Source organism: Pseudonaja textilis, chromosome 13 (genome assembly GCF_049901715.1).
Source record: "Pseudonaja textilis isolate UNSWEBS1 chromosome 13, rPseTex1.2, whole genome shotgun sequence".
Lineage (NCBI taxonomy): Eukaryota > Metazoa > Chordata > Lepidosauria > Squamata > Elapidae > Pseudonaja > Pseudonaja textilis.
In genome coordinates, this window is record NC_142002.1 from 16,763,061 (window position 1) to 16,786,978 (window position 23,918).

General features: G+C 45.7%; 1 protein-coding gene across 2 annotated transcripts; it reads right to left on the reverse strand.

Annotated features, from left to right (window-relative positions):
• Nucleotides 1-504: 504 nt before the first annotated feature.
• On the reverse strand, nt 505-15,129 carry ADPGK (ADP dependent glucokinase). Of its 2 annotated transcripts, none has more exons than XM_026709976.2 (8): nt 15,012-15,129; nt 13,193-13,505; nt 12,325-12,550; nt 10,148-10,210; nt 9,702-9,822; nt 8,051-8,247; nt 6,511-6,609; nt 505-5,466 (listed from the first exon to the last, which is right to left on the reverse strand). In XM_026709976.2, the coding sequence occupies exons 2-8, from the start codon at nt 13,408-13,410 to the stop codon at nt 4,918-4,920; spliced, it is 1,473 nt and encodes a 490-aa protein (XP_026565761.2). In that variant the 5' UTR covers nt 13,411-13,505; nt 15,012-15,129; the 3' UTR covers nt 505-4,917. The 2 variants fall into 2 exon arrangements, with proteins under 2 accessions (XP_026565761.2, XP_026565758.2); XM_026709973.2 differs by having other exon boundaries at nt 2,191-5,469.
• Between the last annotated feature and the right edge of the window lie 8,789 nt (nt 15,130-23,918).

Consider the following 23,918-nt stretch of genomic DNA (forward strand, 5'->3'; position numbering starts at 1 on the left):
AGACGAGATTTCAGTGAAGCAGACAGAACAGTAATTTCTCTCCATGTAAACAGGAACTCAGCTGAAGTTGTGAAAGGCAGTGGCTCATTGTGTGCCGGGCGGACAGTTTCTCAGCTTCAGTCACATTTCTTGGTAAGTTTAGAAAACTAAAGTTCCTTTCTTTGAAACCGTAGAGCCGTGGTGGCGCAGTGGTCAGAATGCAGTACTGCAGGCTAATTCTGCTGGCTGCCGCCTGCTGGCAGTTCGATCCTGACCGGCTCAAGGTTGACTCAGACTTCCATCCTTCCGAGGTCAGTAAAAGAAGAACGCAGATTGTTTCAGGCAACAGGCTCACTTTATAAACTGCTTAGAGAGGGCTGTAAAACACTTGAAGCAGCATATAAGTCTCTAAGAGTTATTGCTATTGCGCTTCTCTGTTTTAGCGAGAAGTAGCATCTCATTCCCTTAGCTTTTTGGGGATCTCTGTGAAGTATATTTTTAAAAAAAAACCACAGGAGAGGCCACTTTTGTAAATGCAAAACAACATTTATTGAAAACATCCTTGCACAGCATCGTAAGATTTTTTTACACCCATATATATATAATTGAGACCTCGTACATGATTAAAAAAATACTTATTTCATAGGAACTGTGCAGGCAGAATACTTTGGCAAGAAAAGCTATTCAAGACATCTCTTTAGAGAAGGCTCCTAATATGGTCCACTCAATCCCTGCTATTATTTATTGGAAAGGGAAGGGAAAGGAGAAAGGAAAGGAAAGGAGGGAGGGAGGGAGAGAGAGAGAGAGAAAAGAGAAAGTAAGAAAGAAAAAGAAAAAAAGGAAAGAAAGAAAGAGAAAAAGAAATTTTGAAAGAAAAATTTGAAAGGAAAAAGAAAAAGAAAGAAAAAGAAAGGAAGGAAAGAAAGAAGGAAGGAAGGAAGAAAGAAAGAAAGAAAAAGAAAGAAAGAAAGAATGCAGTTTCGATGTCACGGTTGAGTTTTGCAACTGTATGTTTCACAACTGCCCGGCACCAAGAAAACGGATGCCGATACTTTACCCCAAGGGTATCCAACCTCAGCAACTTTTAAGACCTCTGGACTTCAGCTCCCAAAATTCCCCAGCCACCTGCCTGGGGAATTCTGGGAGTTGAAGTCCACAGAACTTAAAAGTTGCCAAGGTTGGATCCCCCTGCTTTACCCATTTACTCTACCCAGTTTAAAGCACTGTATCCTACATTTGGACCTCCGGCCAACAACTCCCTGAGAACTCGGGTAATATGATCGCAATGAATCAATTTTGATTTGAATGAAAAGGATCAGGCAGACACTATGTACAAGGGAACCTCAGGAACAAGTTTTCCTGGGATTCAAGGTTTCCTGGGATTCAGGGTTTCCTGGGATTCAGGAAAGCTCATCAATCTATAATTACAATTTCTTCAGCAGTCATCTGGGGCCACCACCTCGTAGCTGGGTTCTCCCCTTCAAATATATTTGGGCAACTACAGAATTTCTACCTCAGGTGTGTCAGCTGGGAGTTTTAACTCCCCCACACCTGGAGATCACGTTAAGGAGGGCAAAGAAAGGTATGTAAATCTTTAGCTAGGGTTGCTTTAGTGCAAGGCTCACCAAACTTGGAAACTTTGAAGACTCGTGGACTTCAACTCCCAGAATTCCCCAGCCAGCCAAGCTGGCTGGGGAATTCTGGGAGTTGAAGTCCACGAGTCTTCAAAGTTTCCAAGTTTGGAGGCTTTCGCTCTACTGTGGTGTTTCTCAACCTTGCCAAATTCCTCAGTCAGAGTTCTAGGAGTTGAAATCTACAGGTCTTTGGCCAATGTTGAGATACACTGTCCTCGTGAAACGGATAGGGGAAAGCTATCGAAAGATCTGCGAAAAATGTGCATTTTTTTTCCACCCCCAATTTGGGTACAAACAATACACCTGAAAAGATCTCAAGTAAACTTTAGCTATTCCGAAGTAGAAGGAATGCAGTAAAACAGAAAGGCCACAGATAAGGAAACGTGTGAATGGGACATTAGCACGGACAGGGTCTCCTCATCTAGCCTGGATGACTCTAACTAGGATTAAATTGCTTAAAAAAAAATAAAAGAAAAAGAGGCTGGCTAGGTTTGAACAAGATGGAATAGACCTGAAATCTAAAAGGAACTAAGACAAGGCACGGAAATAATGGAGTGGTTTTTTTCCCACGTAGCCACCACTTAGTAGCCCCCGTGGAATTAAAGCAGTGCATTGTTATAAGCAGCACAGAAACTAGAAGGAAGCTGCCCATTTAACTGACACCATTTCTCTTATATATAAAAAAGAGCAACTGCACGCACGCGCACGCACACTAACACATATTCAAGTCTTCTAAGTTTTGTAGCTGCTAGTTCTTCGATGTATTAAACGTCCCCCTTCCTACCGCAGTCCCGATGAGACCCATTATATCGTTGCTTCCCGGTGAAAAGATGGGGGAAATTTCCCAGAATAGGATGCAAAGAAGCGTTTCAAGTCAACATCTATTCTAGTCTTAAAAAAATAATGTGTCCGTTTCATGGGAATGCAGAATTTTGGTGTGAATTCAACTTGAGGAGAGGGACGTACGTACCCCCCGCTTTGAAAACGAATAAATAAAACATACTGTCTGAGGAAAAAAAAAGGTGTCAGCAGGTGCTCTTTTTCGAATTGAACCTTGAGTCTGAGTAAGTTTACAATGGCATTTAAAAATAAAAAGGGAAAAGTCAACGGAACACAGTACGTTGCTTAATGAATTGACGCTTAACGATCACTTGAATTTATGGGCAGGGGGGGTTGGACTAGATGACCTATAAGGTCCCTTCCAACTCTGATTATCTGTTATGACGGGCCCCACAAAAGGTACTTACGACTCGATTTACAGTTCCAATATGTGACTTCCCAGACATGTGACTGTATTTTGGCCGCTTGGCAACTGCCTCGCATTGACAGCCAATTCTCGCATTCTATGGATACGTAAACCATAATTTTTTTTGGTGACTTTGGACCATTTTGGACCTTTACTTTCTGGCAAAAAAACACCCCACCCATTGGATCAAACGGATTTGCTTAACCGCCACAAAAAAATTTCCCCAAATCGGGCACAGCCACACGGTGACCCATTTAACTACAACGTACAACCATAATTCCAGACTCCGTCGTGATTGTAAGCCGAGGGTTGTAACTCTGTACGTTATTGAGGTCTGCCAGCATGAATCCCATTCTCTCCCAATCAAATGCCGGCCTGAAGATTTCGGGTCCGTTGTTAGTGATACGTTTTATCTCGCCCTTCCCCTCTGGGAGTGAAATCCCTCCTCTCCCTCTCGCAGCCACCGTATAAATTACAACCGCTGAAGTCTTAACATTGCGGAGTGGGAATTACCGAGCACAGATTTAAATCTGAATTTTCGCAACCGAGCCTCGCACCTGGGCTGGCTTTGGCCCGGCTACCGGCAGATTCTTATTTATTGTAAATTACTCATAGGGCTGAACCTTTCGTACATCAGAGGCTTTTGTTAGGCCGTCCTGCAAAGAAACAGAAGGAATGAATGATTGAAGTCCGCCTTCCTGGGAGCCCTTAAGACCTTATGCTAATTATAGCAACCCAGAAATGCTCAGTTTTCTTAAGCAAACTTCAGTTTTTTTATAAAAAAAAAACACGTTTGTTTGTGGTTGCTTATTAGGAGCCAAGATCTACCTCGGCATTTTGCACAGATGTATTGCAACTTGTTCTGTATTACGCTTAGAAGGCAGCAGAAATATAGCTGGTTCTTCTATCTAGTCCTTGCCCCCAGCCTTCCCTGTTAAAGAGGAATTAAAACCGCCGGACATTTGAGAATCTCCTTGCCAAGGAAAGACCTTCGAAAGTAGCAACCACAAAAGAAAAAAAGAAGGAATTAGCATTGCCCGGGTGAAAGAAATACGGCTGGTGCACCTTTGGAAGTAGGGGCATTCAAGGGAAAATATATTCAGTCTTCCAAACAAGTAGAAGGTCCAGGTCTTCCTATGTCAGAAATGTGAAGAAATAAAAGATTATTATTTTTTTTCCAAACTCCTGCCTGGCTGATATACGATTCTGAAAAGGATCCCTATATCCCACCTGGAACAATCAGGCACCACGAACAGTCTCCCTTGAGAAATTATAGCAAATGAAATGGGACTTAATTAAAAAAAACCAGAGCACTTTCCTGTTGTGGTTCGCTGGCAGCAGGTGCAGACGGCTGAGGTCTCAAAGAGCGAGGACTCCATCAAGGAGTGGAGTGCTGCCTTTGGAGATTGTGGAGGCTGGCAGCAGTGAGGAAGAGGTCCCCGAGGAGCCTGTGCCCAGTGCGCATGAAGGAAAGAGCCGCTGCAGCAGCACAGGTGACTCGGGAGTAAGGCTGCAAGGTGATGGCCCCTCCCTTAAGAGATAAAAGCCAGCTGAGAAGCTGCAGTTCTTTGCAGGAAGCAAAGAAGTTTGATACGTGAGCCTGGTGGATGTTAGAATATCTGAGTTGGTGTTTGGAGACTCTTTTGATTTATTGTTTAGGAACTTCATCTGTTGTTCTTGGCAGCCTTGCAAAAACTTGGCAAGGCTCTTTCTTGTCGGAGCCTAATTAGTTGGAAGCAGCCTTTGATCTGGGAAGAAACAGGATTCGTAAATGAAACATTAAAAGGTTGTGCTGCTGCCGCCTTTGTCTTGGGTTTAGTCTCTCAGAACCAGGTTTGGGTCGGAACATTTCCTTTCTCGTTCCGGCCCAAAGGGCTCCCTTTGGATGAACCTTCCTCTCCAACGGTTGCGTTATAAAACGCTCCTATGGCAATACATCCCAAGTTCTGGATAGCATTCCTTGTCTCCCCCCCACCCCACCCCACCCCTTTGGTTCCTGACTTCCAGCCTGTACCTGCTTGGTCCGAATGTTGGGAGTTGGATCTTTTTATTCCGTGCTTAATGGGGATAGATTTGCGAGTACAGGAGTCCTTCGGCAGATATGGCATCCCCGAGGCCCACAGTCCGCAGGGGGCTTTTACACACCAGCACGGGGGAGTAATGGAAAGAGATGCCATTCCGGTGCCACACCGATATGGGCTCCTTTGGGTTTAAGGAGATTCTGGAGGCCCCGTCCGCCTTGGAAGTGGCAAACTCCAGTGGGGCCTTCAGGAAGACCTTGTTGGCGTCAATGGTCTGGGTGGCACAAGCTTGGATCCCCGCCGCTCTGGCTCCGGCGGCCACGGCCGCCACCTGGTTGGCCCAATACCCATCCACGGTAACCAGGAGGTGGTAGGCCAAAGTATGGAAATGGATCCGGGTGAGATCCGAAGCCCTGGCTGAAGTCCTCCCGTGTTCTCTCAAGATCCAGAAAAGGATGTCGCTGACCGTGCCAACCTCTGGGACGCCGTTCCAGGAAGTCAACGAAGAGTGAGGTCCCGAGGCTGCCTGGGTGAGGAAGAGCAGCTCTTGTTCGTTCAAACCGACGGAGTTCACCAGCGGGAAGATCTGCTAACAGACAGACCAAGCGATAGGTTGGCGTCGGAGGAGTCCACCTTCTACAGGCTAAGGCAGGGGCGTCCAACCTTGGGCTTCAGCTTCCAGAATTCACGCCTGGCCGGCTGGGGAGTTCTGGGAGTTGAAGTCCACAAGTCTTAAAACGTGTCCCAAGGTGGGGTGAAGGCATAAACCCGCCCTGGGAATCAGAAAGGAGGTTTTATGTTTCTGTGTCTGGTTTTATGTTTTATATTCTGTGTGTTTATGTTTGATTGAGAATTAATAAAACCTTGATAGAAAGAAATATAACTGAATAAAAGTGAAGGGAGAAACAATGAGAAATTCGGAAAAGATATATATGTGTTTAAATGGAAATGTGATAATTTGGAACTACGCTGTACAAAATAAGATTTTATTTGCTTCGTTAAAATCTTTAAGCAGCTTTTAGAAAGGAGGTTTTATGTTTGTATGTCTTACGTTTTGTTTGTCAGAAGTTTTATGTTTTATGCTTTGCATTTTGTGTGTTTATGTTTGATTGAGAATTAATAAAACCTTGACAGAAAGAAATATAATTGAATAAAAGTGAAGGGAGAAATAATGAGAAATTTGGAAAAGGTATATATGTGCTTAAATGGACATGTGACAATGTGGAACTATGCTGTATAAAATAATGTTTTATTTGCCTTGTTAAAACCTATAAGTAACTTTTAGAAAGGAGGTTTTATGCTTTTATGTCTTATGTTTTGTTTGTCTTTAAAAAAATTAATAAAATTTGTTTAAAAAGAAAAAAACCGCCCTGGGAATCAAAGCATCGAAGCCTTCTGAAAGATAGCTGGAGATCCTGGCCATCTGAAATAATGGACTTGGGGCCTGTGGAGTCTGTGTTGACCTGCCTTTCCCAGACTCACCACAGGTAAATTAGGCAGGTCTCAATCCTCCACCCAAGGCCTTCCTTCCACATTAAGCAATTTAACTCTTTGTCTGCTGCATCCCAGGTAACTTTAAATTCATCTCATAACTTCCATCTCTCCTGAAGGGGACACCGTTGTGATTTACCTGGTGAATTATGTCTCTCATGAGGTCGGGGTCGGTCATACCGGCTAATTCCAGATGGATCGGGACGTCGGTGGGAATGTCAGAAATGGAAGTTACGGCCTGCGGGAACACCCCAACACACACACACACACACACACACCCAAAAAAATTCAGATTAGGAGAAGCAAAAGGCATATAGCAAGAAGGGGGAGGGAACCATCAAATGGAGTCAGCTTCTTTCTGATTGAATGGCTGATTGCGTCCATGAGTGGTTGGGTGAACATCCAAGGAAGTCTTTGATTCATCTTCCCAGACTGTTATAGACTTATATACCGCTTCACAGTGCTTTACAGCCCCCTCTAAGTGGTTTACAGAGCCAGCGTATTGCCTCCAACCATCTGGGTCCTCATTTTATCCACCTTGGAAGGATGGAAGGCTGAGTCAACCTTGAGCCTGGTGGGATTGGAACTGCCAAACTGTAGGCATCTGGCTGCAGAAGTAGCTTGCAGTACTGCACTCTAACCGCTGCGCCACAGAGGGCTTCTAAAAATGCTAGATGCTGGATGCCCACTCCCATCACTGACAGCATGGCAGTCGGGAGATGCTACAACCCCGAGGATAATGGATTAGGGCAGGAGTTGGCAGTTTTTCTCCATAAGGGACCAGATCTTGTCCTTCCTCCATCTTTCGGGCATGGTTAATACTTCCGTGAGCCAAGGAGCATGGCAGCCATTGGACAACATTGGTGCACCAGCAAGGAGGTTGCTGATAGGCCACTACCCGGGATGCCCCACCCATTGTGGCCCTCCTTTCACCCTAGGAGCCTGCTTGAGGCTCAGGCTTGACCGAATATTCTAACTCGTGGACCACACAAAAACCCGGGTGGGCTACATTTTACCTGCAAAGCCGTACTTTGCCACTCTCTGGACTGGACTGCGGCATATCTCATTGCCAGGATCCTGACGCTAAAGCTCTAGCTGTAGTCTTTTTAACTAACAAAATAGTTATAGGCAGGGGTGGGATTCAAATTTCTTAACAACGGGTTCTATGGGCGTGGCCTAATTCTGTGGGTGTGGCTTAGTGGTCATGTGACTGGCTGGGTGTGGCATGTATGTAAATATTTTATATATATATATATATATATATATAAAGATTGAATTTTTTATTTTAAAAAAAGAGCAACTTTTACCCCAAATCAGGCAAAGCAGGCAGGCAGATCGCAGAATCACAGCTTCACTCAGAGATCTACCTTTCTGCAATCTGCTGCCTGAGTCTGCACTGAAAAATAGAAGCTTCAATCCTAAGGAAGGTTCAGCTCTGCTCTCAAGCCACTTCTCCCTCCCCCAACCCCCTGAATACCACCCCTGATTGGGTCTCAGGGAAGCCTCCTGGGCGGGGCCAGAGGGGAGGGGAGGAGCCAGCCAGTGGTACGATTTGCCAGTTCTCTGAACTGCACAGAATCGTAACAACCGGTTCTATAGAACTGGTCCGAACTGGTAGAATCCCACCCTTGGTTGTAGGGAAGTTTCTAGAAGAGAAGGCAAAGCCTTTTGGAACTCACCTCTCGGAGCCTCCTCTGGCGTAGCTCTCTGGTCTGCCCTTCCATCATATGGAACCCGGAAAGCACCACCAGGTCCGGCTGAAATTCCTCCAGGCTGGATACAAATACTTCCAGCATGTTCATGACCCCGTTGGACAGGTCGTGGGAGAAGATGAATCGGTTGGCGTTGGGAGCTCTCAGCTTTCCCCATTCTTCACCTGTTGAGCACAATCCCGCCCCCAAGACAAAATCCCACCATTACGCGGCATCTTTGCAGACACATCCTGCCTTCGTGACAGCTCTTATAGACAAAAGGAAGACTAGGAGGGACACGAGAGCAGCCTTCCAGGATTGGAGAGGCTCCCACAAAGAAGAGGCCGTCGACTTATTTTCCAAAGCACCAGAAGGCGAGACAACGAACCATGGAAACTAATCAAAGAAAGAAACAACCTAGAATTAAGGAGAAATTTCCTAACAGGGAGGACAATTAACCAGTGGGACAGCTTCCCTTCAGGAATCGTGGGTGCCTCATCACTGGAGGTTTCTAAGAAGAGACTGGAGAGCCCCTTGTCTGAAATGGTATAAGTCCTCCTGCTTGAACAGGGGCTGGACTAGAAGACCTCCAAGGTCCCTAGACGCTCTATTCTGATGGGTTCTGTTATCAGGAAAGAAATAAACTCTCTCTGTAGACAGTCTGCCATTAGGCCACTCGTAGTTTTGGAACTTCTGCCGGTCAAGTAACTTACAGGTAGTTCTCATGTTACGACGACCATAATGGAAGCCTGTACATTAGGGCTGTAAATTATGACGATCATTTGACCAAGCCAATATTATGACCTTTCTGGCAGCGGTCATAAAGCAAGCACTGCACCCATTAAGCAAATGCCACACTTGCGAAGCGAATAATAGCCGTAAACATCAGTTTGGGGCAAAAACACTGTAAATCACACGGCAATCGGTTTTCTGTACTTTCTCTTTTTAAAGCAGAGCTTTGCCTATTCACATTACTGGAAATTTCAAGGGTGGGCGGACTCGAAATATTGCTGAATGCAGAACGTGAACATGGCAGGAAAAAGGTCCGGTTAAAAAAAAGCCGATCTCGTGAATTAATTTCCTTTTACCTTTGGCAAATTTCCACCGAGCCTTTTCACCATTTGCCTCTCATTTCCCAGGTCGATACCACTGAAGCAGCCAGAATCAAGTTTGAAAGAAAAACCCATTACAGATTTGCCAGTGACGGTGATGCTTTCCTGCCCAGATGGACAACAGGCTAGTGCATCTTTTAAAAGTCTGCAATATTGACAACTGTGGGGTTTTTTTTGTTTGTTTTAAATTTTTGTGCTATTTTTGCATTCGGGCATTTCCCTATTAAGAAATTCAACATAATCAATTCTGCGATTATCAAATATGAACCTAAGGTTATAATGGTTAAGTGGTAGATTTGCGATCGTGTCCTGCTGACAACCAGGCTGTTTCACTGGACACATCGGTGCTGGGTTTCTCAACCTTGATGACTTGAAGCTTTTGCTGGCTGAAGGATTCTAATGAGTGCTGAAGTCCACATGTCTTCAAGTGGCCAAGGTCATTCGTAATTACAATGTATTAATTATGTTAGTCCTTTACGCCATTCCACCAACAACCTTTTTTTTTTGGATCTTCAAACGGCACGTACCTGCTTGGTATTCTAAAATAAGGTGATATTCATCTAATTCCTGCAGTGATTCTGGAGGGACCATTACATTCTCATCAAGCAGCTCATGAAGCTTGGGTCCAATTGGGCCACAAAGGAGAACCTACAAGGAAACAGACCGATAATAGCTTCTCTCAGATTAACTGCATTCTTAGCGGATTTTCCCATTTTGATCCTGGTCATTTAGAGGCGAAGAGGTATGCTGGTACAAACATTTCCCTATTGATGAATGAAAAACAGGACATAAAAGTCCATCATGCATATCTGCAAAACCACGTTTGTTCTTCTGGGGGTTCTGTTGCTCAAGATCTGCACTTAGTGAGCAGACGTGTGTCATTTGTCTATATTATCACAAACTACATTATGGCATACAAAAAACCGGTGGGACAAAAACGATTTACTGTTACAGGCAAAAGAATAAAGTTTACCTTTATGTTTGGATGAGATGCGATTTTCTGGCCAATGAGAGCAGCATTTCCTCCAACATACAACTGCAAGAGAGTAAGATGTCACTGAACCCCGCTTTCCAGCGAGGAGGCATTAAGTCTTTGGCTAGTACCGTCATAAAGTGGGATAGGTGGCATTTTAAAAACCAACTGATTACATTGAAGTATAACGTTTCAGCGGCCAATCAGTGGTGGGTTTCCACATTTTCTCCTATCGGTTCTGAAAGTGTGTTTTGCGCGCATGCAGAACTCAAGGACCGTCCTCTGTGTCAACACTGGTGAGCTGTGCTGTTTTTTAGCTCAGTTGAGGAGCGGCAGGGAATATAGGAGACATAACAGCAAGGGCAGAGGTGGTATTTGCCAGTTCTCCAAACTAGTCAAAATTTCCACTACCGGTACACCAGAACTGGTTTGAACCAGCTGGCTACCACCTCTGCGGCCAGTGCCATTTTCCAATGTTGCAGTTTTCTGCACTGGAAATTTTATAAGTACGTAAAATGGAAGAAAGAAGGTGTGGGAAGAGGATGGTGAGAACAGGTAGGGTTGTTTGCAAAGTTCTCTCGATTATAAACTCTCAGTTCCTGCATGTATCTTTTTTTAATCCAAGCTTTCTGTTCCTTGACATATTTGCTGACTCTTGCAACCATTTTCAGTTCCTTGCTGCTTTCAGTTTTGTTTTAGCTCTGTCATCTGCTGGGCATATTCTTCTGATGAAGAACAGAATGTAAACCCAATTAAAAGAAAAAGAAAAGAAAAACTAATCTCAACACTCCACTTCCCAGAGAGGACCAGCAGGCTTTCTGCTTCCAGAAACACATTCTGAGCATCAAGCGATCGGCTAATTCCAGTCTGCTACTAAACCTCCTGAAATAAGTACAAATGAGATAACTGTGTGTTTGTTTGTATGGAACCGCGGTCTCGTAAACGCAAGTGTGATAAAAGGAAGAATGTTAAAGCCATTAATCAGGTCCCAAATTAAATGTGAGATTGAGCAATGATAAAATAAGCTGTCAACTCACAGGGGATTTAGAGCTGCTGATGTGGCCGGCAGCCAAGAACTAGCATGACTTTGCAGAAATTTACATAGCTGTAAATTTTAGAAGATTCACTATCGGCCTGAAATTATTGAAGAAACACTGGCTCAAGGTAGCTTTGGAAAACTGGCGTTGTCTGTAGCACTGGGGACAGTTTCACCTTTTCATCCTTTAAACCAAAGGAGGTTTAATTACAAAGGCTGATTTGCTGATACCAATCTCATCCCCACGGCAGTTCGAACAACTGACAGGGAGTGGGAGTGTGGTTCCATTGGCTGTGGAGGAAACGGGGGAAGGGCAAAGCTGGGCAGAGCAGGGGAGAGGTAGAACAAGGGAGAGGTAGAACAAGGGAGAGGGAGTTCAGAGGAAGACCCAGGCCCACCCCTTCTTCATCCAAGGGCATGCAGATAGGAACGGAGAAGGGAGCAATGTGAGTTGCATGGCTTATGGGGAGGAAAGGGCCCTGATTCCCTTCATTAGCTGCAGCTGGAAACACAATGTATAAAAAAAAGGCAAGCTGCGTGCGGCAAACATTTGGGAGAAAACGCGAATTTGTTATCTTGTATCGTCATGGTTTATCTGTGTTCCTGGCGTCTTCCCAACTGTGTGAGTTTTGTCGTGATTTCAAGTTTGAAATTCCTGCTCCTGTCTTGCCAAACTAATTACTTCAGTTTGGACTTTAAGCTACAGTTCGTGTTTGCCCTGTTTTGGACTGAATTTTCTAGAGTCACAGGCTGTTCCTGGAAGAGCTTTTCTCCAGCCAGGAGCTAACCTGGACATTGGGAGTGAAGTTGGAGCTAATAAGGGGACTCTTCTTGATTATTGGACTGTGTTGCCTTTGTGCCACACCCCTTTGGGTCATATATCCCCAAGTGCCTTTATTAAAAGCAAAATAAAATGGAGAACATTTTGACCACATCCAAGCATTACATTGGGAGTGATTTGGCAGTCGCTTTCTTTGGCTCAAGATGGCCTCCTTTGGCACATTATGCGAAGATCCAGCTCTGGAAAAAGGTCTGGTGGCTGGGAAAGATGGAAGGGACCATCTGCACACCTCCGAAAGAGGCCTTCGATCCCCGATACGAACTCAGCCCAGTGGACCTCCTGCCCAAGCCAAGAGCTCACCTGGGCGCCGGGATAACTGGACGCCGTTTGTGCGATGCGGTGGAAGCCATCGGCGTCGTTGAAGAACCGTTCTGCGGCAGCCCCCTTGCCCATAAAATGGAGAAAGGCTTCCTCCAGTTCAGCGGCGGAACTCAAGACCGAATGGTCTTTCCCAACCTCACCGCGGAAGCCGAGGGCCTGCAGCAGCTTCACCCCGGACAGGACCACATCGACGCAGGCGTTGACCCTGAAGAGAAGGGAGGCTTAGATCAGATTAAGAGAGTTGGGAGGGACATTGTAGGTCATCTAGTCCAACCCCCACCCCCCCTGCCCAAGCAGGAGACCCTACACCAGTGATGGCGAACCTTTTTGTTGTGGTGTGCCGAAAGCCCGCCTGCATGCCGGCACCCACAATGCAATACGCCTTGCCTCCCCCTGCGCATGCGTGCGTAACAACCCCGCCCCCTTACCTGCACTGTGCATGCGTGCGCCCCCCAGCTGATTTCTGGCCCATTTGAGGCTGTTTTCGCCTTCCCGGAGGCGAAAAGGGAAGCCTCTGCAGCCTCGGGAGGCCGAAAAACAGGCCCGTTTCGGTACTTCCGGAAGGCCCATTTTTCAGCCTCCCGAGGCTGCAGAGGCTTCCCTTGAGCCCCCAGGAGGGTGAAATTGGCCTCAAACAGGCCAAAAGTCAGCTGGAAGGTGCACACATGCAGTTTGGCAGGTAAGTTTGGCTGGCCACCTGTGGCACATGTGCCATGGGTTTGCCATCACGGATCTAGGCAACCATCTCTCGTGCTTTTAAAAAATGCGAAACCTCAATAGCCATTAAATTTGGGCGTCCTTCAACCCTCCATCAACCAAGTGAATCAATTAACCCATCCATCCTTACCCCACAGCGACTCTCGTCCACTGCTTGGCTGGCCGGGTAATGAGGGCATCCCAAGCCTCTGCCATGCTGCCTTCTGGGGACTCCTGGTCCTCCCGAAATGGGTACAGGAAGGGTCCCGAGAGATGCTCCCACAGGAAATCCGGCCACGCAGGCTCCAGCCAGAAGAGGTAGCCGGCGGCCAAGGCCAGCACAGCCGCACCCAGGGCCTTGTGCCACATGGCGAAGTCTTGGGTTGTACGGAGAGGCTCTCAGAGGCCGGCGGCGATCGAAGGGGGCTCAGGGATCACCCTCCATTCTGGGAACGGATCCCACTCTGAAGAGAAAGAATCGAAAACCAGTAAACGGAGTTTGTACAGACGAAGCCGCTCATTGGCCCCTCCTTGGCGGGGAGAATTCCAGATGTTTCGGTTCCCAGTTGTGGCTTCGGTTTGGTGCTTTGGCAACCTCAAAACAACCGGCAACGAGGGGAAAGAGGCTTAGAACAGGGGTCTCCAACCTTGGCAACTTTAAGCCTGGCGGACAACTCCCAGAATTCCCCAGCCAGTTTTGCGGACTTCAACTCCCAGAATTCCCCAGGAATTCTGGGAGTTGAAGTCCGCCAGGCTTAAAGTTGCCAAGGTTGGAGACCCCTGGCTTAGAGGAATGGGATGGTGGCGCAAAAAAGCAGAAGAAAAACGGAAAGAGTGATTCCTACCAGCTTTACAATGGCCCATACGAAATTTAAGAGTAACCCAGTTGTTGTTTAATTTATTTTTATTGTACAGGTAGTCTGCGACTTAATGACTCCCAAGGCAGCCCCCAAATTATGTTGTCAAGTGAGACAATTGTTAACTGAGTTTCGCCCCGTCACAGTTGTTAAGCGAATCACTGCAGTTGATTTCAGTTAGCAACCCGGTTGTTAAGCGAATCAAGTTTTTCTCCCTTGACTTGGCCTCTCAGAGGGCCACCAAAGATAATCCAATGACCTTGGGACACAGCAAAGGTCGTAAGTATGAACCAGGTTCCCAAGCCTCTGAATTTTGATCCTGGGGAGGCTTCTAAGGTCCAAGTCCCTCTTTATTCCAGCACCGTTGTAATTTTGAATGGTCACTAAATGAGCTGATTGTAAGTCGAGAGCTATCTGTCTTCCCTTTGGTTATTTTGCCTTACATAGGAACACACAATGTGGCTCTGTGAATGAGCGTTGGCATTAGTCACGTTGAGGGTGTGTGTGTGTGAGAGAGAGAGAGCTTTGTGGATGATGGGTTTTTTAGTCATTAAGCATCTGGACCGCCGTGCCACATCTGGAGGTCTCGCCGGCTGGGGGTGATGGGAGAAGCAGACGAGCCCATCTCCAGGCTGGAGGAAGGTCCAGCTTATCTGGGACAGGGGGAAAGGCGGTCATGGCCGGGGATAATGGGAGCTGCCGAAAAGGAAGCACCCTGCCTGAGATGATGGGGGCTGTAGTCCAGGAAGAGGAGCAAGTGGGCTGGGGATGATGGGAGCCGCAGCTGCATAAGCCCAGAAGGCGATAGGAAGAAAGGAAAGGGGGTTGAGATGCTGGGAGAAAGGGAAAGGAGCATGTTGGCTGGGGATGATGGGCGTCGGAGTCCCATCTACCTGGAGGGCCCTGAATGATGCTCAGCAGCAGGGAACCATGCCTAAGCCCATCTGGGGAAGGCCAGGAGGATGGGGAGGATGGGCTCTGGAGTACTACTCGGGGCCCAACAGAGGATCATGCCCCCCCCTCAACTGCCAAGCAGGCATCCCGGATTTCTGCCGCCCTCCGCCGAGAGACCCGGGGGAGCCGGGCAAGCAGGAGAGCCGCAAGGAGCGTTACCGTCCTGGGCCGCCTTCGGCCGGGCGCTCCGTCCCGCCGCCGCCGCCGCCGCCGCCGGTGCCACCACGTCAACCGCGAGCGCCCGCTAACGCCGTTTGCGTCCCTCGGCCGCGCCACCCCGCGGCCGCCGCCGTAACTTTCGGTAGGGAATAAGCGGAGCTGTCAACGGAAGCAGCGTACCGGCAAGGCAGGGGCGCCTCTGAAGGGCGCAGCGTCCTTTCCAGAATGCGGCAACGGAAGCGTAAAAGCGGCCGGCCTTCCAGCGGACTATACCAACTCTCCGCAAAAACGCGGGGGGGAGAGAAAGAGGGAAGTGAATTGGAAACGATTAGGAAAGACTGTATGAATCGTAAAATAAGACGACGGGATAAAAGGAAGCGCCGCCTTTCGGAAGAAACCATTGGGAAGCGGCGGGGGTGGGGTTTGAGGGATAAAGCATGAAACGGGGAGAGAGCGTGATGTTTTTTTCCCCTTCTTGCCAGCCTGCGTTGGTAACGCAGATACGACCCGATGGCTCTCTCGGTGCAGAGGAGCGAGGTTTCACACGTGCATCCATCACGCCTTGGCTAACCTTGGCTCTCATTCAGCAAAGCGGCTCAGAATCAGCGAAATTTAGGGCTGAATGAAGCAGCTGAGTGGGGGGCGAGGACCAAAAAAATCAATACTTGCATGATGGATTCACGAGTTGGACAGCTTTGCGCATCGTTTAATCACGGGCGCTTTGAAATATGTTCATTAAAAAAGAGAGAGAGATTACAAACACCTGCCCTGCTAAGAGCAACCCATCTGCTCCTTGGACCTCGGTTCCCATCATAGATAGAAGATAGAATTCTTTATTGACCAAGTGGGATTGGAGTTTGTCTTGGTTGCAAATGCTCTCAGTGTACATCAAAGAAAAGATGCATTCATCAAGAGTCAAGAATCATCAGGTTACAACACTTAATCATAGCCATAGGGTACAATAGGAATAGGAATAGAATAGAATTCAGGATAAAATAGAATAGAATTCAGAATAGAATAGAATAGAATAGAATAGAATAGAATAGAATAGAATTCTTTCTTGGCCAAGTGTGATTGGACACACAAGGAATTTGTCTCGGTGCAAATACTCTCAGTATACATAAAAGAAAAGATATATTTGCCAAGAGTCAAGAATCATCAGGTGTAACACTTAATGATAGTCATAGGGTACAATAAGCAATCAAATCATACTAGGAAACAGTCAATATGAATCGTAAGGATGCAAGTGACAAAGTCACAGTCATTCAGTCATAAGTGGGAGGGGATGGGTAATAAGGAGTGATGAGAACATTAACAAGAATAGTAGTGCAGACTTTGTAAATAGTTGAACAGTGTTGAGGGAATTATTTGTTTAACAGAGTGATGGCTTTTGGGAAAAAACTGTCCTTGTATCTAGTTGTTCTTGTGTGCAGGGCTCTATAGCGTCATTTTGAGGGTAGGAGTTGAAATAGTTTATGTCTGGGATGTGAGGGGTCTGCAGATATTTTCACAGCCCTCTTTTTGACTTGTGCAGTATACAGTATACATTGAAGGCAGGTTGGTAGTAATTGTTTTTTTCTGCAGTCCTAACTATCCTCTGGAGTCTGTGTCTCTTCTCTTGGGTTGCAGAACCAAACCAGACAGTGATAGAGGTGCAGAAGATGGACTCCATCATTCCTCTTTAGAACTGGATCAGCAGCTCCTTGGGCAGTTTGAGCTTCCTGAGTTGGCGCAGAAAGAACATTCTTCGTTGTGCTTTTTTGATGACGTTTTTGATGTTAGGTGTCCATTTTAAGTTATGTGATATAGTAGAACCTGGAAATGTGAAGGTCTCTACTGTTGATACTGTGTTGTCTAGTATTGTAAGAGGTGGTAGTATGGGAGGATTTCTTCTAAAGTCTACCATCATTTCTACAGCTTTGAGTGTGTTCAGTTCCAGATTGTTCCGGTTACACCACGAGGCAAGTTGTATAACTTCCTGTCTGTATGCAGATTCCTTGTTGCCTCGAATGAGACCAATCACTGTTGTGTCATCAGCAAACTTCAGTATTTTAACAGATGGATCGTTTGAGATGCAGTCATTGGTATATAGGGAGAAGAGAAGTGGAGAAAGCACACAGCCTTGGGGCCCCTGTGCTGATTGTACAGGTATCGGATGTGATTCCACCTAGCTTCACCTGCTGCTTCCTGTCTGTTAGGAAGCTTATGATCCACTTACAAGTGTGTTCAGGTACTGCTAGTTGGTTTAATTTAGTTAGAAGAACGTCTGGAATGATGGTATTCAATGCTGAACTGAAATCATCATTGCCAAGATCCCAATTGCTTAGGGGAAAATAGATTACAACTCTGAAGAAGAACCGGAGCTTAGGCAGGGCGATGGTTATTGTAGTCCAGAATCTCTGGGGGGGTAGCAGGTTGAAAAAAAAAACAACCCTTTCTCCCTTTTTATCTCAAAAGCCAAACCCTGCATCTGAATCGAGTCAGGATGGAGTTTGAAGGGACCATAGAGATGTTCTAGCCCAGCCCCCTGCTCTAAGCAAGAGATGCTATATCATTGGTTTGGTGTATCTAGATTGCATCAATATTAGAAATAATCTTATATATATATCCACATTGCAATAAAAAAGGGTTTTTTTCCTCCAGATGTAGAACTGTCAGTCGTCCAGTTGGGGTTTTTACATTTGCCAAGATCAACCGTTCCAAAAACGCTTTGTCTCCCTTTTGTTTGCAAAACCTTGCTTTTTGCTGCAGCCTTTTTCCTTTCTCCTTTTGTGATGTTTTTGTTTTTTTCCCTTCCCCTACTTGAGGCTTGAATTGTTGTGTTTGTTCTTGAAAGCTGTAAAGAAAAATGAAGTGAAAAAGCACATTAAGAAATATTCCCCTTGCTTTTTATTAGCTGTTGGTTTCTCTTCCAGGACTCCCCTCCTGTCTTCTTCTACCTTTTCCAGCTCCTGAAAAAAAAGAAAAAAAATCAAAGATATATAACACCTAGGAAGGAAAATTGCCCTGGAGAAACTCTTAATAAAGCTCACCATCTTTTTTACTATAAGCGGCGGTAAATTTCACTGAAGTGGCAAAGACAGAGAACCAAGTCCCCAAAGAAGCAATCCAGACATTTTATCCGGTGGCTGCAGAACAGAGCTCTTTTCAACAGCGTTTCGTGCATCACCATTTTGTCCCCATATATACAGGTGACAGATCAGTGACAAGGAGCAGAGGCTCACCTATCCATCACCCCCAGCACAGGGAATTTACAGCCGTTGCGAATAAGGCTGGCTGGAAATGGCTCCAATCAGACCAATGACTCAAAAGGCAATGTTTCTTGTTTTTTTTTTTACAGTGGCCAAAGGAAGTTTACCTGCAGACACGAAAACCAGCACCACTAAATCAGTCAATCCATCAGAACAGAGCTGGAAGGGGCCTTGGAGGCTTTCTAGTCCACCCCCCCCCCCCTTGCACAAGCAGGAGACCCTACACCAGGGATGTCAAACTCAGGGGCCAAAAAGACAATCCTGGGAACTCTGCTAAGATATGTTCCCAGAGAAGGGGAGCGGGGAATAAACGTGTTGGTTCTTTGTTTGACTAAATCCACATCTAAAAAAAAAGGGGAGGAATTCTAACTTCCTTTATCTGTGACTGTGTGCCTGGAAATATCTTAGACTCTGCTTTGACTAGCGTTGGGTTTAAATCCCTCTCAATAAAGGATTCCTTTCGAAACACCTGGTTTTCGGACGTTCGTTCTTTTTGGTTGAAGGGGAAAAGTCCAATGCTTACACCTCAAGTGCTGAAGCACCCACAGTTTCTGCAAGGAAGCTTTTCCATTGGTTAAGGACAGCGCCCCAGAGGGTTAATGTCATTTCCCAGGGGATCCTGGGTTGCCCTCTCCCCTCTTTGGAAGAGTTTTATATTTCCCGCTGCCTCAAGAAAGTTCAAAACATTCTCAATGATCCATCTCATCCTGGGCACCTTTATTTATTTCTTTTCTTTTTTTGAACTATTACCATCTGGCAGACAGTGCAGGATAATAATAAAAACAAGGACAAATAAGCTGAAAAACAGCTTCTATCCCAGGGCAGTAACTCTATTGAATTCTACTGTATAGGGCAATACGAATGCAATTATCAGGGGTTTTCAATTCAGGTGTATAGAATGGGAAGGATGTGTGTTTATTTTCAGTCATAATGTACACTGAAGATGGCATTTAATTTCATTGCGTGAGGTGCAATGAGAATAAGCTAAACTAAACTAAACTCAAAATGGTTCTCACCATTAAGAAGTTTCTCCTTAATTCCAGGTTGCTTCTGTCCTTGAATTAGTCTCCATCCATTGCTTCTTGTCTTGCCTTCTGGTGCTTTGGAAAATAAGTTGACCCCCTCAAATATTGGAAGTTCCCTCAAATCATGGTCCTTCTCTTCATTAAACTAGACGTAACCAATTTTGGCAACCGTCCTTCACATGTTTTTGATGAATGACTGCATGGTTCAGCTAATTTCTGTGATTTACTGAACTCTGGCAAAAAAAAGGTTTTTGTTTTTTTTCAAAATCAGGTATGACTCACTCAACGACCGCCTTGCAAAGCAAGAGAAATCCCGTTGCCATATTTTGATCATTGTAAGTCAAGGAGTATCTGCATTTTGTGCTGACTTCCAAGAATTTCCTGGCTGGCCTCAGCTGAGCAGCCAGTACCAGCCAGAGGAAAGCGGTGCCAAGTTTATTTTATTGGAATTGCCAGATTAATTTTCACTTGTCACCTAAACAGGATACACAAACCTCCTTTTGCAAATGGGCTGTCAGCTGCAAGGAACAATTCTTTTCTTGACTCCCCACCGGGCTGCTAATTATACAGCTGAAGTATTAATGGCAGAGTTACAACTGTAAAAATGCATGACAGTTTCGCAGTTACTCACATCGTACGGGAACAAGGTGTGCTATCTTTTTTGGGAGGGGGGGTGTCAATGAATGGAATCCGTCGCTGAACCCTCATTGTCAATATTTGGAATTTAGGACTGAACTGGGAGCAAGCTTCCCAGCTGGGAAATTGCAATTGCACCTATTCTGGAAAGCTGTTGATCATCCCAACTGTTGGGCCAGTGAAGAGATCCTTTCCCCTTATCAGTCAAAGGGGTTTCCTTGGAATGCCAGGTTTCTGGAAGAGTCCCTTCCCCACCCCCAGATCCTCATGGCTCTCACCCTAATAGCTGCCAGGAGTCTTTAAAAATCTGACTCTTCTCCTAAGCCCTGGAAGACGTAGGGTGCTACTGAGTGGCCTTGCCTTATATCTTAGGTACTTTATGGAGTTTGCCCTGCATGGACGTCATGGGGTGGTTTCTTTTTTTTTTGGCTGTTGTGGTTTTTTATTCCTTTATAATTCAGTTGGTGTTAAGGGCTCTGTTCAACCTTCATCTGCTTCTTCTCAGCTATGCTTTCCTCAGCTAATTTCTAGTTAGAATAGAATTGAAAATAGAATAGAATAGAATAGAATAGAATAGAAAATAGAATAGAATAGAATAGAATAGAATAGAATAGAATAGAATAGAATAGAATAGAATAGAATAGAATAGAATAGAATAGAATAGAATAGAATAGAATTCTTTATTAGCCAAGTGTGATTGGACACACAAGGAATTTGTCTTTGGTGCAAATGCTCTCAGTGTACATAAAAGAAAAGATACATTCGTCAAGAGTCAAGAGTAATCAGGTACAACACTTAATGATAGTCATAGGGAATAGAATAGAATAGAATAGAATAGAATAGAATAGAATAGAATAGAATAGAATTCTTTATTGGCCAAGTGTGTTTGGAGACACAAGGAATTTGTCTTGGTGCAAATGCTCTCAGTGTACATAAAAGAAAAGATACATTCGTCAAGAATCAAGAATCATCAGGTACAACACTTAATGATAGTCATAGGGAATAGAATAGAATAGAATAGAATAGAATAGAATAGAATAGAATAGAATAGAATAGAATAGAATAGAATAGAATAGAATACTTTTTTGGCCAGGTGTGGTTGGGCACACAAGGAATTTGTCTTGGTGCAAATGCTCTCAGTGTCCATAAAAGAAAAGATACATTCGTCAAGAGTCAAGAATCATCAGGTACAACACTGAATGATAGTCATAGGGTATAATAAGCAATCCAATCATACTAGGAAACAGTCCATAAAAATCGTTAGGATACAAGCAACAAGGTTACAGTCATACATTCATAAGTGGGAGGAGATGGGGGAAAGGAAGGATGGGAGGATTCATAGTAATAGTAATTGTAATGCAGACTTAGTAAATAGTTTGAATCTTTCTCTGGCATAAACTGAACATCAGACTGGCCAAGTTCTGTAGCCCAGCTGTGTCTCCAACCTTGGCAACTTTAAGACCTCAACTCCCATAATTCCCCAACCAGCAATGGCATGAATCGGTCCATAGGTCTTAAAGTAGCCAAGGTTGCACACCTCTGCTCTAGCATCTAAATCTGTCAGGTGCAAGCAACCAGAACTGCCCATAAATAACAATAGCAGTTAGACTTACAGTATATACTGCTTCACAGTGCTGTACAAATCTCTCTAAGCGGTTCATAGAGTCAGTCTGTTGCCCCAACAATCTGGGTCCCCATTTTACCCACCTCAGAAGGATGGGAGACTGAGTCAACTTTGAGTTGGTCAGGATCAAACTGCTGACAGTGGGCAGAATTAGCCTACAATAAGGCCTTCTAACCCCTGTGCCATCAGGGCCTGTCCTTCCTTCCTTCCTTCCTTCCTTCCTTCCTTCCTTCCTTCCTTCCTTCCTTCCTTCCTTCCTTGTGGTTAGAATGCAGTATTGCAGGCTAATTCTGCCAATTACCAGCAGTTTGATCCTGACCAGCTCAAGGTTGACTCAACCTTCCATCCTTTCTGAGGTCAGTAAAATGAGGACCCTGATTGTTGAGGGCAAGAGGCCGACTCTGTAAACCACTTAGAGCGGGCTGTAAAAACACTGTAAAGCAGTATATGTCTAAGCACTATTGCTATTGCCCTTCCTTCCTTCCTTCCTTCCTTCCTTCCTTCCTTCCTTCCTTCCTTCCTTCCTTCCTTCCTTCCTTCCTTCCTTCCTTCCTTCCTTCCTTCCTTCCTTCCCACTTAGCAATAGCACTTAGACTTATATACTGCTTCACAGCGCTCTAAGCAGCTTACAGAGCCTACTTTTCGTCTTGATGCCTGTTGACATCAACCCAATCTCTTTGGAGGGTTGGTTTAATTCTCCTTATTCATGTCTGAGGAAACCTGGGGATGTTGGGTTGGGATTTTCTGCCTGCCTGAAACAACCAGCATATTTAGGGCATATTGAGAGCCTGGATGGGAAGTAAAAGTTCGTGGGAGAGAGTGCATGTGTGCAGACCGCAGGGCGTCCCTGCAGAGTTGTTGGGCAAACACCAGAGGGCGCTCTGCCCTTTCGCTTTTGGGGACTCCCTTTCTGGTATTCCTGGCATGGCAAATCCTGTTTTTTTTTCTAGCAGATTTATGGCCACATTACATATTTCATCGATTAGTAACGGCACACAACACGAAACGGGCACCATCAAGCAGAAAAAGGGAGTGAAGGATTCGTCACGAGGCTCGGGAAATGGAAAGAGATGGTGGCGATGGGTCACGGTGGTGGCTAAAGGCTTCGGGATCCCAGGAGGCGGCAAGGAAGAGATCGTGGTAGAGTAGGAAGGGATCCCGGGCGCTCTCTGAGCCCGGTGGTTTCCTTGCAGACGTTTCGTCAACTAACTAGGTAACTTCATCAGTGCTAGAAAGGAGAGGAGGAGGAGGACTGTGAGGTCCTAGGTGGTCTCTGAGCTTGGTTGATTTCTGGCAGACATTTCACGACCCAGCTCGGTAACCTCATCAGTGTTAGAAGAGAGTGGGATTTGTGGAAAGGAGGAAGAGGGAGGGGGAAGGAGAGGGACCAGGAGGAAGAGAGTGAGGAGGAGGACAGTGAGGTCCTTGGTGGTCTCTGAGCTTGGTGGTTTTCTTGAAGATGTTTCATTACCCAGCTAGCTAACGCCATCAGTGCTAGAAAAGAGGAGAGAGGAGGGAGGAGGAGGAGGACTGTGAGGTTTTTGGTGCTCTCTGAGCTTGGTTATTTTCTTCCAGATGTTTCATTACCCAGCTAGGTAACGCCATCAGTGCTAGAAAAGAGGAAGAGGAGAGGAGGAGGAGGAGGAGGAGGACTGTGAGGTCTTTGGTGCTCTCTGAGCTTGGTTATTTTCTTGCAGATGTTTCACTGCCCAACTAGGTAACATAATCACATCCACCATGGCCACGCCCACCCAACAACCAGGCAGAGAACCCCCTTGCTAAAGCCCTACCCCTGGGGAGGAGAAGGAGAAGAAGAAGGAGAAGGAGAAGGAGAAAGAGAAGGAGAAGGAGAAGGAGAAGGAGAAGGAGGCAAGCACACCTGCCAAGAGGGGAAAAGCCTATTTTATTTTCCTTGATTTAGTCTTCCATCGCCTCCTTTTTGAAATCTCAAGTGGAATTTGAAAACACCTTGAGACGTTCCCTTTCCTTGCCATCTCCTCCCCGCCCGGTGCCAGCCCCCTGAGTGAGGGGTAAGGATCAATGGGGCCCTTTGACAGCCCTGATTAATTAAAACCCATCCTCCCCGCCCACCCCCCCGGGGGAATTGATTCAAATCACTCTCCGAGCAGCCTCTGCTGTGCATTACAAACCAATAACTCCCTCCAATGAATGGGGGGGGGGATGGTTGACCTAGGAAAAAGCAAATTAATTAAGAATCTAAATAATTCCCATCTGAGAGACTGGTAAATATAGGCCAGGACACGATCTGCAGTGCCAACATTGTATGTGTGTGTGTGTGTGTGTATGTATGTATGTATGTATGTATGTATGTATGTATGTATGTATGTATGTATCTCTGTCCCCATGTCTC

What these genes read in the sequence shown, in the direction of transcription:
- ADPGK (XM_026709973.2), bottom strand. Translation starts at nt 13,410, where the DNA reads ATGTGGCACAAGGCCCTGGGTGCGGCTGTGCTGGCCTTGGCCGCCGGC. An exon ending in CATCTCATCCAAACATAAAG is followed by an intron (nt 9,823 to 10,147) that starts GTAAACTTTATT and finishes GTTTCCTTGTAG; the next exon opens with GTTCTCCTTTGTGGCCCAAT. An exon ending in TATTTTAGAATACCAAGCAG is followed by an intron (nt 8,248 to 9,701) that starts GTACGTGCCGTT and finishes TGTGCTCAACAG; the next exon opens with GTGAAGAATGGGGAAAGCTG.